Source organism: Diadema antillarum, unplaced genomic scaffold (genome assembly GCF_040938485.1).
Source record: "Diadema antillarum isolate AM-2024a unplaced genomic scaffold, OU_Dant_1.0 seq00000385_RagTag, whole genome shotgun sequence".
NCBI lineage: Eukaryota > Metazoa > Echinodermata > Echinoidea > Diadematoida > Diadematidae > Diadema > Diadema antillarum.
In genome coordinates, this window is record NW_027271383.1 from 1,168,175 (window position 1) to 1,185,637 (window position 17,463).

The 17,463-nt window shown below is 37.0% G+C and overlaps 1 protein-coding gene across 1 annotated transcript in view; it reads right to left on the reverse strand.

Moving 5' to 3' along the window:
• Positions 1-17,463, reverse strand: part of LOC139731795 (basement membrane-specific heparan sulfate proteoglycan core protein-like) — a 278,824-nt gene that overhangs the window by 84,770 nt on the left and 176,591 nt on the right. The window contains exons 19-34 of the mRNA XM_071642667.1: positions 16,760-16,881; positions 15,956-16,042; positions 15,533-15,650; positions 14,565-14,705; positions 12,935-13,120; positions 12,158-12,253; positions 10,655-10,738; positions 9,631-9,749; positions 7,278-7,389; positions 6,841-6,954; positions 4,650-4,771; positions 2,760-2,846; positions 1,946-2,004; positions 1,263-1,330; positions 757-897; positions 150-338 (exon numbers count right to left, since the gene is read on the reverse strand). Of these exons, the coding sequence (XP_071498768.1) occupies positions 150-338; positions 757-897; positions 1,263-1,330; positions 1,946-2,004; positions 2,760-2,846; positions 4,650-4,771; positions 6,841-6,954; positions 7,278-7,389; positions 9,631-9,749; positions 10,655-10,738; positions 12,158-12,253; positions 12,935-13,120; positions 14,565-14,705; positions 15,533-15,650; positions 15,956-16,042; positions 16,760-16,881 (1,845 nt within the window). The remainder of the gene's footprint in view (positions 1-149; positions 339-756; positions 898-1,262; positions 1,331-1,945; positions 2,005-2,759; positions 2,847-4,649; positions 4,772-6,840; positions 6,955-7,277; positions 7,390-9,630; positions 9,750-10,654; positions 10,739-12,157; positions 12,254-12,934; positions 13,121-14,564; positions 14,706-15,532; positions 15,651-15,955; positions 16,043-16,759; positions 16,882-17,463) is intronic.

The following is a 17,463-nucleotide window of genomic DNA, read 5'->3' on the forward strand; positions in this document are numbered from 1 at the left end:
GGCTAATTTACGGGGTACAAATGTATATTTTCAGCGATAGTTTATTGTTTACAGTCCCCAATTAAGAGCTGACATCGTATCTAATGATAAAACATGTTAGTTTATATGATGATGAATTAATCTGTATGTCATACTAGAGACTAATTTACCTGGTTTCCTCTAAACTTTGGAGATAGCTCCCAGTAGTAAACATCCTCAGGCAACTGGTTGAAGGAACGGTAGGCAATGGTATTTGAGGGAACACTGATGGTGAATCCAGATGTGATGCGCTGACTTTGAGGTCGATTGATGAGTGCAACATCGCGAGGGTCAGAAGGAGACTGGAACAATACTCGCAGCTGTAACATACAGGCAAAATAAAGACATCTCTTGCCTTATTAAAGCAGGAATAATATGCACATACATGTAGGTGTTCAAATATTTTTTTTTGCTTAAGTGAGCATTTCTCATATGCAAATCAAGATGAGATTCTGAACAGATGTGTGCAGAGAGCAACACATTCAGATACATTGTAGTTTGACAAACTTTAAATTAACTGAAGACATTTTCAAGCATTCTAGAGTCCCAAGAATGGTTTGACTTCTCTTGCAGGCTGTAGATAAAGGAGGCACACACTGACTCATGCTATTTTCATTTAGTCTGTCAGATTACTCAAAGGTCTTCCTGAAACATTGATGAAGTTAGTCATATCAGAAAGCCAATAAAACTATATGACAGCAACTGGTGATTAATGATGAAAAAGACAAACAGACATACCTGGCTTCTGTGGTAACTAGAGCTGTCACAGGAAGTTGTCAAACCAGAGCAGAAACATCTGAAACAACCATCAGGGTTTGAGGCATCCAGGTTGAAGAAGCCACTCTTGCAGAAATTGCATCTATCTCCACCAACATTTGTCTGTAATGAGAAAGACAATGTGAAAAGCAGCATACCAATCACAAACTTGGCTGTGACCAACTCATACATACAACAACATACTGGAATTTGAATTTAGTGCAATGTATCAAAGTGTTCAATGAAATGATGCATGATGAAAATTGTAGTTGCAGCTGTGAACAATGGAGTAATTAAGGTATGTTAAACACCACATATACTGGGGACCAACTGAATTTGTCCTTTGATAGAACCAGAAAAAAAAAGAGGAGGGACTAGAAATACAACATTGTATGAATTCTACCTTATGATGCATCTCTACACCTATGAAAAACATGCCGACACATGCAATATTTGATGAGGTGGTAACATAGCAACCAAGATCTCACCTTACAGTCACAGAGTTCATTGTTACACCTTGATGTCCTGGTACCCCTTGCATCACACTGACAGTCCTCTATAAACATGTCAAAATGATGCATTTCACAATTATAGTCACTCTATCATTTTAATGACAAGTACATTGTACAATATCACAAATTTACATCATTCAACCAAACTCACAATATCTCATCCCACCTTCCAATACATGTTCACACAACTCCTCAAAAATTCCACTCTCACAATGATTCTTTTGGCAATATTCTCTTTTATAATAGAAACATTTACTTGTACAATATGTACATATCAAATGGAAGTAGAAAACACACAAGAGGAGAGCAAACACTTTCCCCAGACAACACTCTAATGATATATACACATTCGTGTAATTACTGTTTTACCAGTGGTATGACTAGTCTAGTTAACAAGACTATCGCAATGAACTGATCAAACTCTGGCCACTATTCAAATACTGCCCTTTCCACATAAATTCACTGGGTCAACAAATAAATCAATCTGTGCTCATATAAGCTCTCCATAAATCAGTCAAAGTACTGGTCTTTCTCTCTCTTGGCCTCTATGGAACTCATCAAACACATCCACTCTTTGTTGCCTCACAGTTGTAAAATTGTTGACAAACTGACTAGTGCTATGAGCTAAGTTGTTATGGTGGACTGAGAGAGTTGATTACCCGGGCGACGACAGAAATCTCCTTCAACAGCAGGATTGCCAATATAGCCTTCTGCACATCTATCAAAATAAAACAAGATGTGGTTTCAAAGTACAACACATTTTTATAGCTGAAGGATGAATGTGCATATTGCACTGACTTTTAAGTCTTGTAAGTATAGTTTATGCCATACATTTTGTGAGTACAATATTTCATGAATTGGACTTGCAAGGAAATTTTGCAAGTGGTTGTATTTGTAACCAAGAAGTACAGTGGTGGAATGAGAAATAAGTATTATTCTTTTTCAGGAGAAGATTTAGTGATTTCACATCTTCGAGATGATATCAAAGGGCATATGTGTTGTGGGTGACTTTTATTGAGAGAGTTATCAGTTTTGCAAATATCAGTCGAACCACAAAATTCATGAAATTATTAATCACTGCGCAATATATCACATACACAATGTACTTAAATGTGTATGATAAATATTTCTGTATCTATTATTTTCTGAATAGTGACTTTAAAAAAGGGAATCAGATTCATGATGTAAAACCAGACTTGTATTGGAACTATACTAACTACCACCACTTGAAACATTGATGATTTGAGAGTTGTACCCCATGGTGATTTTACTTTTCTTTTTTCTTCAGGAGTCACTAATTAACAAAACTTTTCAATTGCTTCTAGTTGGAACAGGTAAGAACTGAAATGAGGTAAGACACATCCTTACATAAACCTGTGCCTTGGCACACAATAATCATGCTGATAATATATTGTATCTTTTATGCTCTTGAGAAAGATGCTATTTAAAAAGAGAGAGGACTGGAAGACCTACTGTTCACATCGTCTTCCTGAGTAGCCTGCTGGACAGGAGTCACACGTGACTTGGTTGTCTGTATCCAAGAAGCATGTTGGGGAGAACCTTACACAATTCAAAGACATTAAAAAATCTCATTAAGAGGTTGTGATATTCCAATGCAATTTTCTTCTTTGCACTGCACAGCACTTCCATATTCACAACTTGAAATAAGACTTTGTAATCACTTAATGACAGAAAACATTCAAACATGCAAGTATGCATTTGTAATGTCAATGGAAAACAAAACTACTGCTCTTTATCAGCATCTAAATATTGATACTAGGTTACTTTCTGTCAACAGCTAAAAGCTGTGCACAAACACAACCATCAAATCTCTTAGATCTGGAATCGCGTTCTCTACCTGCTAACATACAATCAGAATGCATCAGAGGATGAGCCCTTTCAGTCTCAGCGGACGGGTGCAATTAACTCACTGTTTTCATTTTGACCTGACCTCGCTTTCCTCTTGAACGAACACGTTTCGTACGAAAACCGCTAGGAAAGTGTCGCAGCAAAACTGCTCTAAGTTTACTATTTATTCATATATTTTGATAATCCAAACAGTTATGAAAAGTAAAAAACTCATTTTAACCTGCCATTATGTTACCTTTTTTAAATAACAACGATAAAATATTCCAAAATGGAGCATAACTTCACTCTCAAAACGGAAAATAATTGTCAGAAATCGTTGCTAAAATTTCACATTTTGACTTTGTGAACAACAAAAAACTTTCAAGTATGTTACTAAGTGTGTATTTCTTTACGGAACTCTAAAATATCACATTCGAGAAGTCATGCCTCCGGATACGTCTGGAAATAATCGAAAGAGGTGCACTTTCTACCTTCGTTCCGAGCACGAAATTTCATAGTCATTCGCACACGGGAAGACAGAGTACAGTCCCACGTACCCACATCTTTGTTGCTCTGACGTCACCTGTACTTCAGTGCCGTACGGCACTGCTGTATCGGGAATTCGTAGTTGTAATGTTACTTACTAGTGCAGTAAAATCTGTGTAAAGTCCGAATAATCCAATGTCATTAATTTGCAACTGGTATCATACCTGATAGATATTCACATTTTTGCTACTTTCTTTTTAACAGGCCAGTTCTGATAACGTAGGTGCTTGTTTTAGAGGTGGCGAAGTCCCCTGCAGCACACTGCTTCTTTGTACTTATCGACACCCCGCAGCCCACTCTCATAGCGTAGAATGCATGTGCAGTGTACTAGACATCCGCAGCATGTAGCCACCTCGCATCTCGCGCAGTGACAGTACGCTGCATTGCATCGACCAATCAGCTCGCTGGATCGAAGCAGCATGGGGAAGTCCATTCATTGCGCAAGCGCAAATCAGTTTTTCTTAGAATATGACGTTATCATTCTCGTTTGCTGCTCCCGTACAATTTGAGATTTCTGACAAGATACCTCATTCATTTTCACTTGTAACTTCAAAAACAGGTCTTCGGCAAAGCGAACACCACCCTGCTAACGTCTGCCCATGTCTAATGAATATGTATGTCAAGTTTCATGAATATCAAGTGGCGCAACCAGATGTGTCTGGAAATAATCGGAGGGTAGTTTTCCGAGACAGCGAAACATGAAATGTTGAATAACTTAAAAAGTTCTCAATCGTTTCTAGTGATTTTTCGTGATTTTTCGTATGTTGATAGAAATCATGATTTTGCATTGATACTGAAAGTTTGAGCGATTTTGGTCAATGTATAGCGGAGATCTGAGAAGGTGTTTGGTGAAAATGAGAACGCCCAATTCGCACTGCCTCGATGACGGTTGAAAATTCAAAACATTTCGTGGGTTTTGGGGGAGGTAATTATAGTCGTCCACTGCGACTGCTTTGGAATCCCACTCACTGATTGGACGAGATGGTAAGTGGGCAGGGACACTGAAGACATCTTCCCCCTGCAGCTGGGTTGCCATAGAAACCTGGTGCACACAGCTCGCAAAAACGGCCATAGGTATTGTCCTGACAATTCTACACAAGACAGATAACATCAAAAAGTAAGTTCTGTGATGATGCCAGAATATCTTGCAGCAGCTTTCAACCACACTGCACTGCTAAAAAAATCCACATCATGTTCATGTTTTGCATGCAAAAAATTAACAAATTTTCATTTTTCTCCGAAGAACAATTTTCTTCAGACCTGTTTTTGGTATGTTATCGGAGAATAAGTTTGTTTGTGTCCTCCTCAGCAGATAAAGTTTTGTCTGTGATCAATATTTGAGAAAAACAAAAATTGGTGATTTTTTTTTTTCTGTACAAAACATGAAAGCTTGTCAATACCTAGTTCACACAGAGTTGCAAATTTGGCTCTCGTAAGTATTACAATTACTGTGTTATGTATCCCACTTTTACCTAAATTTTCACTCACCTACTTCTCTAATTTTTCTGTTTTCATGAAAAGCGACATAATGCCGGATGAAATTTCCCTCTTAACAGAATGACAGAAGTTTAATCTTATTTGGATATACATTAAGAAAGTTCATGAATTTTAAAGTTTCACATTTCCACAAAATATACAACAACTTGTAAGAGGTGAGTACCATGTGCTATCCCCTCAGAACTCTCTCACTGGGTTGTACACAAAAAGGAAATTAACATGTTCTGGATAATATTTCAGAACTGCAACTTTTTTCCTCCATTGCGGTATCATTAGGAAACCACAATAATCTAATAGGAATGGGGTTCCATGACTCATTTTTTTTTTTTCTATTTCTTTATTTTTTTGAGCTGCTCGCAAATGGGTGGGGGGGTTCCCTGGAACCCCCTGAACACCCCTAGTTATGGGCGTGTATACTCTATTCATGACAGCTAACTTGAAAATAGTCTGAATTCCCTTCCTCACAACCTATAACCATTTAATCACAACAAGTGGAAAGAGAATAGGTACACAATATAAAACAGACAAAGACAACATGAATGACAAAATAATAATGTTAAATTGGCAAACAAGAATCCCACATGGCACAGTTTTGATAACAGTGTTACATGCATTTATGAAAAATTGAGATATCAAGATACCTGCTCATCTAAAACATACTGTAAAACACAATATTTTCGCGGCATGACATTTTTTTGGAGTTGCCTCAAACATTCAATGCATATAGTGTAAACAATAACTTTTGCGTGCGTTTTATTATCATGAATCTTGGCTCTTGTGGAATTAAAATGCACGCGAACATTTACAGTACTATGTAGAGCATGCAAAATGTGAAATGAAATGACCTTCCTTGAATTTTCATGCAATATATTTTATGAGAAAAAAAAGACCAATATAAGATGAGCAAACTGCACTGCAGATTAAATCCACATTGCAAAAGTATAATAACTATAAAAAAAAAAAAATTGCTAGAATACTTTAAATTATATATGAAATGTGTCATGGATGCATCAACATTATCCAGGTCCCCTGCCTTTTCTGCTATTCAAAATCAAATATTGCAAAAATCAAATCAATTCCTAAAGAGCAGAATAAAATCTGCATTAATATTCTCCTAAGCTTAAAAGCCCAACAAGCACAAAAACAGAGAGAAACATACAAATGGTCAAAACCATGCTAGAGAACAACGCTGAACTTAATTTTGTCAAAACTGAATGCAAAATGCCAACACATTAAGGTGCAATGAAGCCAAATATTTGTGTAAAACATGTTACCACATCATTCCTGGTTAAGTGAACTGCATGGTGAGAGGTAGAATGTAAAGAAAGGTGGGTTAGTGAGTTGGCAAATAGGTATCTGTAAATAGTTGTTTTATCATATTCAATATGACAATATATTAGAGCAGCAGATGCATACAAAGTATTCCAAAACTTTCCCATGATTCATCCAAAAACACATCACAGGTGCAACTATAAGGTAATTGTTGGGGTGAAATCATATGAACATTTTAAATGTTACATCAAAGATAATTGCTTATAAAAATAAGACTTAATTTCAACATGTCATATCAAACATACCCCTCAAGATACTTGTACCCCCCCCAAAAAAAAAAAATAGTATTTAGTCTCTAAAAAGAAAGGGACAGTCAGTGACGGGACCTTACCCTGCATTCTCCTGTCTCTGGATGGCAGTCCGTGGAATGGCCATTGCAATCACAGCGTACACAAGTGCCAAGGTAGAGTCCACCTCCAGATCGAGTATAGCCAACATCACAATCCTTAATAGGATGAAAACAAACAGATCACACAACTCTGCACTCACCATTGATTCCATAAAATGTTCATTATGATAGGACAATGATGGTGGCACTTGGAGTTGTTTTCAGCTTCAACCATTTCCTTCCATGGTAGTTTTAAATCAATTCTGGAAACTAAGAAAAGACTACAACGTAAATAAATTAAGAACAGTTTGTAACAAACACAAAAAATATGGAAACAACAGGGCAAAATTTGGTTGTACATACATGTTGCCTGAACTTCTTACATAGAAATATCCTTTAGACCATGGCAGTATGGAGGAGAGAATAAAGCCAAGTGTTACCTCACAAGACAGACCCCTGTACCCGAGGGGACAGATACACTGCTCCACAGAGAGTGCCCTTCCTAGTCCAGTGTTACGTGGCTCTGCTATATCCAAGCTCACATCACGAAGGCTAAAAGAGAAGGGAGGACACATAAGACATGTATCATATATTACATACAATGCCTTACCAATTACTATATTTCATTGGTTGCCAATTAATTTTCAGGTTTTATTATGCCTACAAAAACTGACTGTGACTTGAACGCTATAGAATTTAAAAAAAAAATTAATGTGCCATGATTTACATTAAGATTGACAAGGGTGGTAACAGGCTGCAGCACTTCCATGAGATTATTGATTTAATTGTACTTACATTAGTAGCCTTAATCCTATAAAAGAAACAAACTAGAAATGTCGCTATGGCGACTGATGCCTCCGCCATAATGCATGATTCTCCCAATAGGTGTATAGTGCAATGTCTTCACAATGTGTGATGACAGTTTCACATAACTGGCAAAATATTGAAATGACAGGTTTGTCAGAAATATCTTGAATGTTCACTTTCCTTGAACTGGGTTTGCTATAATTGTCTAAGAGTGCAGGTACACATATTTGGGGAATTGAGAGTTTTTACTTGACTTCTGACCGACCCTTTTATAAGTTTATGAATTGAGTAATTTCCAAGGTATGAAGAAAGAGTGTAAATACAGTACAAAATAGATTTTTTTTTTTTTTTTTTTTTTTGGGGGGGGGGGGCATTGAAACCTGGCCTTTTACCCTTAACCTTTGACCTTTGACCTTCTGGCTGGAAATATCCCAGAGAATCTCCATTAGGTAATGCATGTTTATATTAAGTTTTAAAACTAATAATGCAAGCATTGCATATACTAGTATATGAGGGAAATAGTAAAATTTTGAGGAGTTGACCTTGACCTTTGACCCCTGACTATTGACCCATGACCCCTAAATTCCCTAGAAAATCCCTGCCAGTCAGTACATGCGTATGTACCAAGTTCCATGAAGATACATTGAACCATTTGCATGAAAAGTGATATTGCAACATTTTCACCTGACCTTTGACCTTATGACATGATACTCTCTCTGGAGAATCTTTATGCAGTAGTACATGTCTACACTAAGTTTCAAGAAAATACCTTCGAGCATTGCATAGATATGGGGGAAATAGCAACATTTTTAGCATTTGACCTTGACCTTTTGACCTTTGACCTCTTGCCAATGTCACTAAAATCTACTCAACTAATTGCCCCATCATACATCATCCTTGGACCAAGTTTGGTGAAAGCTGCTTCATCCAGTTTTGAGTTATCACGTAAACAGATAAATTTTAGGATTTGACATTGGTCTTTGACCTTTGACCTCTGTCCGATTTCACTAAAAAACTAATAAAGTAATTGTCCCATCATACATCATCCTCCGACAAAGTTTGGTGAAATTTGCTCGATCCAGTCTTGAGTTATCACGTAATCGGATACAATTTCATGATTTGACCTTGACCTTTGACTTTGGCCTTTGGCCGATTTCACCCAAAATCTAATCAAGTAATTGCCCCATCATACTTTATACTTGGACCATGTTTGGTACAATTCCAGTCAATATTACTCAAGTTATCGCTTAAACGAAAGCGGACGGACGTACGTACGGACGGACAACCCGAAAACATAATGCCTCCGGCACTACTTCGTGTATGCTTTTAGCACAGCGGAGACTTGACATGATCACCATAGCTTTTTGAAGAAATTTTCTTATGTGAAAGTGCCTCACATACAAACAGGCATAGTTATACAAAAGCAGCAATAGTGCTGTCGGATGGCTAGCGTGATTGTGATCAACCAAGTTAAATTTCAGTAAATTCTAGTCTGTACATAAAAGAGGTGTAGACAGCTTTCAGTTTGGGTACTGTTGCCAATATCCAATCAGCAGTTAACACAGATCAATTTAAAAGACTGTTGAAAACTTATTTGTTCCAAAAGTAGGACCTCTTTATAGCTCTGACTTAATTCAACTGCTAGTGATCTGACAAGTGTAAAGTCATCGTTTATTTGTTTTGCTTTGTGCTTTCTCTGTTTTGTTTTGTTTGGAAAATGTTGTTGATTTCTTGTATTTTGTTAAAATTGTTAAAGCGCTTTGTGCCTGTTTAGTAAAAGTACTATATAAATATTGGTTATTATTATTGGTTATTATTGTTGTCGGGATTCAGGCTCCCTGCTATGACTCACGCAGCAAGCTCATCAGGTCATAACATGGAGTTGAGATCCCTTTAGGGCAATGATATTCATTATGCTCCCAAAAGTAGTCCATACATGTATGTGCATACTATCATATGATAGGGTAGCACGCAGACCTACTGTACCTGGCTGTGTTGGTGAGAGAGTTGTAAGTAGCTCTGATGATGATGTAGTCAAGATCTGCCAGTGCCATCATTAGACTCTCCCTATTGGCTGGCTCCTGATCCAGTCTAACCCAGTATTGCTGATGATACAACACAACAAAATTCTAGATCTCAAACAGCCTTGCCAAGTGTAGCATCATTTCATGTTATATGCTGTAATGTACTTACACACACTAAAATGACTGAATTGGTGCACATGAAACCATTTCAGCTACTGTCATACATTGTAGATGCATGCAAGTGGGACATAAGTTGAGTTCTTGTTGTTGTAAGCTGGACAGGCATATGATGACGTCTGCCACAGGTTTCTGGTTTGAATGGCTTTTTATTCTGCATAAATAAACAGCCCAAGTCTGTCCACTCGATTATAAACGTATTAAAATCCTGGATATACGTGATCACCAATGCTGGGTAACTTTGGATAATAAATAGTTATTTCATGTAATCGCCGATGAGCATAACATATATTTATGTATTTATGTGTCTCTCCTCTCTCTCTAAGCTCAAAACGAAAAAAAAAAAATGAAACAAACTCTGCACAATTGTAATCACATAAAAATAAGGTTTGCGTTGTATCCATACCAACCACACAAAGTGCACTATTGGCATGCACACAACATGCCCTAATGTGACTGGGTAACAATAACACATTGTCTACATAAAACATTCTGAAGTCATGAAGTGAGCCCTCTATAAGGATACTACTCAGAAGGTGAATGTGACATACAAAAATACTATCTTGTATGATTACATCTGTCATATCTCACAATTTCTTTGATTTAGCATTATCATCACAATCATCATTTACAAACAAAATTCTGTAAAAACACAAATTAAATGCCAAATTCTTGAAACCACATTTCCAACATACACAAATGACAACTACTGACCTAATGAAATATTCCACTCAAGGACATGAAACATTTATTTCTATATTTTGAATCATACTAGACCTCCAATAACAACATGCAAACTATGATCTTACCTCCAAGAAAGGTACTCTAAAGGATGCGTCAGTACGGGATGAAACTTGTTGCCTACTGTAGTACACCAAGGTAATTCCATTTCCCTAGAAAAGAATAACAAGGCTTGAATGTTACAGCAGTAAGGCTAAATATCCTGATAGCACAAATGGGTTATCAGCATTTTCCCTGAGGAAAAAATGTTCCCCAAGAGAAATTCACAATATGCACAAACGTTTAAAAAAATAAATTACACTCAACTAGCACACCTTCACTGACAAAGAAATTCAATTCTCCAACACAAGAAATATACCAGTAACACTAGTATTTTTTATCCTTTCTGTACTAAGCTAATCATAGGCCTACTTTTACTTACAGTCAAGTGACTGAGGTTGTCTCCAATAGCATGTCAGATGACTTTAAACAGCTAACTCAATTCATACATGTATACATGTATCTGTTGAAATATTCCTCACATTTTGATGGGATGTTATGATCCAATTTCATTCAAAACATGTTTCTCCTTAGAGTCTGGCATTTGTCAGCTGATCTTTAGTATGAAGTCAACGAACCTCTCATATTAAATCAGTATACATTACAAGTTATATAATAAAGGGTGCACTAAACCTAGAAATTTCTATTGTTGTTTTTCTTTGGCAATAGGATAAACAATTATATTTGATACCCTGCCATTACTATATATTTCTCCCAATCTATTTTGTGAAATATAATATAATGATCTGTCTGATGAATCAGCATCAATGACATCATGAATTTGCCTTTGTTTGGTGCATTTTCTGCTTCCAACCAGCCGTTTGCATTAAGTCTGTTGGGTGAATGCTCTACATACGATAAAACTGTGTGAAAGCCAATGAAAATATCAGTTATCAGCATTCACCCTGTGGCTTCATCAACAACAAAGTGAAAACTTTGATCATTAAACCTTGACCTTTCTGAGTTTCTCAAACATATTTTCCCGCAATTGCTTTGTCATGATTCTTTGCAAAAATTTGAGGAATCTCTAATTTATAGTTATTGAACAATTATTTCAAAATATATACACAGATATCTGGTTGGATAGATGGACAGACAACCAAGAGACATAATGTCTTTATCACTCTTGATGCCCAGGGATCTGCGAATTGAGAAATAGGGACAGAAAAAAAAATGTTCTCTTAAAACAGAGGGATTTTCTTTACTGTTGTTGTTAGGATTGGCCAGTGATGTATTTCATTTGTAGCACATGCTCTTCATACATACCTCGTACCTGCATACTTCACTATTGATACTAGATGGTGCATATGCATAGTATTGTTGTCAAGTACTATCTGTCTATGAAAATGATAAGAGTACAACTGTTACAATACATGCATTACACAATTGTCTATGTATTTAAATTGATGCAAACCATTATAGGTATGTGGACACCATTTACATTCCACACATAATTTTATTTTAAGTTCCTTAACAGCAAACACTGCACAAGTTCATTATTCAAAGATGAGTGTCACTGATGATGGACATACCGAGATTTCTACATCTGGCACATCCTCTGGAGCAAAACCTCCACGATAGTTATCCACAACGATTGTGTACCGAAGAAATCCTCCATACGAAGACACCTGAAAAGATTGAGATGAAGGGAAACAAGAGTTTGCAAAGGAGTCACTAATTTTAAACTATGCAATAATTCCACCACAGTTTAAAACATCCTTATCAATTTCTTGAGAGAACATTCACATACACGTCTAAACCTTTCAGTAAACAAAGCACAAATTTGTAATAAATAATTTACACTTTCCTCGATGTTCAAGGTTCTATCAGTTTCAAACCAGAGTATCAACCAGCAAGCAAGAAGTTACTGATTACACAAACAACATTCCTTTCCTCATTATCATGTAAGACTTGCTAAAGTACACAGTGTTATGATCAATTAATGAATCAACTTTGATAATAAAGACTTGGATGGAATGCATCAAATGTAATGCAAAGTCCTATGGATGAGATGTTCTGCTAGAATGACAAAAAAAAAAAACAACAACAACAAAAAAGACCCACTATTTTGAATGGCCCATGGCAATTCATGTTTGCTGGTTATATTGACATTCACACAACTATGTTTCCAGCTTTTCATTGACTGCTGCTCTTTTACATGCATATATTTCCAGCAAAGTGGCTTTGATGGGAAAGCTTTGATCATCCAACATGTAAAAAAATTCATTTCACTTGCAGTCTCTTGTTTTGAGCATTCTCTAATATAAATTTACAGAAAGAGAAACTCATACTATGAAGACGAAACACACCTTGTCTCCTCTAAACCTAGCAGGCAAGACCCAGTAGTATGTGTCAGCAGGCAGATTCCTAAAAAGGGAGTAGGTGAGCTCCCGCAGACGAAAGTTAACTATCAGCTCTGCAGATGTTACATTCTCTGTGAAGTCACGGTTGCTGAGACCCACTCCTTGGGCATCACGAGAAAATTCTGCATTTACCTGGAAAACATAAAATAAATGTCTTAATCAAAGAGAAACAAATGGAACAAATCTTAAACAAAACACCTGCACAACTTGACAATTCACTTGGTTCATGAGGAAGATACTGTTTTGAGCATACTGTTGTTCACATATAAACTCAACTTCATCTTACTCAACATCCTGTGACATGGTGTGTCACAGAATTTAACTGCTAAGCAAACACTCTCCCTCACTTGTCCTACTACAAACAAGGAAAAGTAGAAATTACGCGGTGCGTAAAATATGTCCCCGCCGGAAGTAGCATTTAGTAGCAAAATGTACAATATAGGTAAAAAGATCAAGGTCAAAGGTGAAAGAAGTCAAGGGTCAAAATTCTATGTAGAAGTTTTGAAGCCCTCACCTAGTGCCATCACATAAAGCAAACGGAATCGAAATCGGGTTAGAAATGGCGAAGGAGTAGCATTTTGTAGCCAATGTACAATATAGGTAAAAAAAATCAAGGTCAAAGGTCAAAGAAGTCAAAGGTCAAAATTCTGTGTAGAAGTTTTGAAGCCCTCACCTAGTGCCATCACATAAAGCAAACGGAATCGAAATCGGGTTAGAAATGGCGAAGGAGTAGCATTTGGTAGCAAAATGTACAATACAGGTCAAAAATCAAGGTCAAAGGTCAAAGAAGTCAAAGGTCAAAATTCTGTGTAGAAGTTTTGAAGCCCTCACCTAGTGCCATCACATAAAGCAAACGGAATCGAAATCGGGTTAGAAATGGCGAAGGAGTAGCATTTTGTAGGCAATGTACAATATAGGTCAAAAATCAAGGTCAAAGGTCAAAGAAGTCAAAGGTCAAAATTCTGTGTAGAAGTTTTGAAGCCCTCACCTAGTGCCATCATATAAAGCAAACGGAATCAAAATCGGGTTAGAAATGGCGAAGGAGTAGCATTTTGAAGCAAAATGTACAATATAGGTCAAAGGTCAAGGTCAAAGGTCACAACTGAAATTCTGTATAGAAGTTTCAAAGCTCCCATGTAGTGCTATCATATAAAGCAAACAGAATCAAAATCGGGTTAGAAATGGCGAAGGAGTAGCATTTTGAACATTTTGATCACACACGGATGCACGGACAGACGGACAGACGGACACACGGACACACGGACACACGGACACACAGACACACACACGTACGGAGCCCGTTTCATAGTCCCCTGCTCGAACTCGTTCGGCGGGGACAAATAACAAATTCAAAAATAAGAAATCATAGAAACTGAACCAAAATGTTTTGGCTAGGCATGAATACTTGTCGGCAAGGCATTGTTGCTTACTTGTTATGTCAGCTGTGAACACTTTGTACACACTCAGAAAATCAAAACTGTTCTGATCTGGAAAATCTTGGGGATCAACTTTAGCTTGCAATGTATGATGCTACCACTTGGACCTGCTATTCAGCATCAGTGTAAGGACTGCTCACCTGTGACTTATACTGAACAGTACTGTCACAAGTAGTGGTCACCCCCATACAGAAGCAACGGATGCAGCCATATTGGTTGTCAGGGCCGAGGAAAAAGGTTCCCTCCCTGCACTGATCACACAGCACACCCTCAGCATTGTTCTGGGACAGAAGACAGAAATGAAAAGATGAGTTACTACAGTCAACCTTGCTTAAGTCGACCTCGCATGAGTCAAATAATCGCCTAAGTCGAAGGTCTTTTCAAGTCCCTCCTCTTTATATGCTATTGAATTTAATTCCTCATGAGTCGAATTTTCTCTAAGTCGAAGCTATTTCTTAAGTCCAAATAGATTCGACTTATGCGAGGTTGACTGTATAAATTTACAATTTTATTTCTACTCATAGAATAAAATTAAGTATTTCCTATTGCATATGTTTGTTGTTGTTGTTCTTTTTTTAAGTTTGCTCTAGTGGGTCGCTACTTTCAAAATACAGTTATTCTAATTCTTTTGTTATTCCAGACTATTTCCATGTGTAATCAGGCTTATTGAAGATATGCATTTCCACAAATTCAAATATCTTCCCCAAGTTAACTCTTCAATCATAAATTTGTACATGTGTGTACCTAAATCCGTATACAAAACAAACTATTTGTAGTACTTATCTCAAGCGACTTAATGACATGCTTTAAGTAAAATGCATGTTGCATACTTTAAAATATGTGGTAGCTGTATGTGTAAATCTTGCTGTAATACTGTGTGCTCTCAGTATGAAACAACAGGTATACAGTAGCTCTTGTTATATCAAGGTTATTTTTACAAATTTAATACAATGAGGTGATTTCACAAGTCCCTCAGGCTTTGTTGTAGCAGCACTTCTTGTTTGAAGGGAGACCTTAAATACACCTACATGTACATGTACATGTATGTGTAGCCCTTAAAATGAGTCTATCCAAACTACTGTGGCAATGTAATAAAATGGAGGATCACCTTGCAGATACAGTCAGATCCAGTGCGTAGAAGTGTTCCATAAGCACTGCAGTCACCAATACCTGGAATACAGATTTCTCCTGGGATGGTTGGGTTTCCCATATAGGGTGGGGTACAGCTAGTAGTGTCATGAGGTAAGCAAAGACATATTATCACACTTTATGGTTCCAGGATGAAGTCATCTACATGAAAAATAGGACACCTAGCAAATACACTGTACAGTACATTACACAGGAAGAAACAGAGAGATACAAAGGGAATCTAAAAGTTTAATGTCAACGAATGAAAGAACAAGAAATACTGAAAAGAAAGAACAAGAATTACTGATTAAATCCTTTGTTATGGAAGAAACAGAATGATGTTAACCATTTTAGTTGAATATTCCACATAACTGAGGAGGACAGGAGCTCCTGTGATACTCACCTCTCACACTGTCTTCCTCCATAGCCAGTAGGGCAGGCATCACATGTCACTGACCCATCACTGTCCAGCAGGCATGTTGGGGAAAACCTAGCCAACACAAAGCTCACATCAATCAGATTATGTCCCTCAAAACACAAACAAGATAAAGAGTTCCTTAATTCCCATCTTTCAACATAAATATTTAATCCTTGTACCCAATGAAGCCTTTTATACACAGTAAGTTAAATGAAATAAAAATTTATATATTCATTTTGATTATACACTCATATAATTCAAATGTATGTCTGGGCTTCAAACATAGGAGAGCAAATACACTAGTAATTGTTCACTTATTTATGAATGTTGACACAAGCTTTATGAAACTCCTTGTCTTGAAAAAAAAAAAAGCAACTTATGAAAAAGAGATTGATCTCAAATGTCAATAGGTTCTGGAAAAGTAAGGATAATTCTCAGGACACCATTGGTGAACAAAAGCCTTTTAAAAGAAACAAAATTCTGAACCTTAGGATCAAAATGGTTGCCTCTGTTCACTATTTATTCATATTTTTGATCAACTGAAAATGCAAAATGACAGCTGACAGATCTTGCGTAGAAATCCCACTGAAATTTACATCAAATGTTAACTGTTAGCATCGCTTGTATTATGACTGTGACAAATAATTTAACTATGATACACATGGGCAGCAAGTAACATAACATACTGACAGCTCTTTAAACTAGCTTTTTCTGCATCACTTTTAACATCTTTAAATATCTTCATATCAGTATAAGGAAGGTGCACAGTGACGAGTGACTGGTGCTTACTGGTTTCCTGAGGTGGTAAGAGGACAGGGGCAGGTCAGACAGGGTATGCCTCTCACTGGATCACCAAAGAATCCTTCTGCACAGCTGTCACAGTATGGTCCCACTGTGTTTCCAGTACATGCCTGTGTAAAATAATACCAAATATCACACCTAGAAACAGACAACTGGGACTTTAGATATCATGAAATCTTCCACAGAATTCTGAATGACATTCTGCTTTCCTCTGAAGGAAGAGTTCTATGGAGGGGGGTGAGTTGATGCTCACTGAAGCTCCACAATAAAGCTGACCTTGTTGTAACCTTCATGTGGTGGTCCTAAATGGAAACTACCTTGACCCTAAATGAAACTACCTTGACAGGGGCCCTTCCAAAATTTCAATGGACACTCTTCCAAGTGTGAAGAGATGTAAAATCTACATAAAATACAATTTACTTGTACATCTGGACAGAGAAATGAATGAAACTTACATTTCTCACCCCTATGGAAGATGATTTTGTGCAGAAGATTGAATTTTCCTTTAAAATGGCCATGAGCAATTTTGACATTTTCCATGTACAGGTATCTAAAAACAATACCATTAAAGCATCCTACCACTGGGACCCCACAGGGGCTACCCATACCAACTAACAACATTACATCCCTTGCTATGACAAATTACTCCTTTACAATGTTAAAATCTTACAGTTGGTACAAAAACAAGAAAC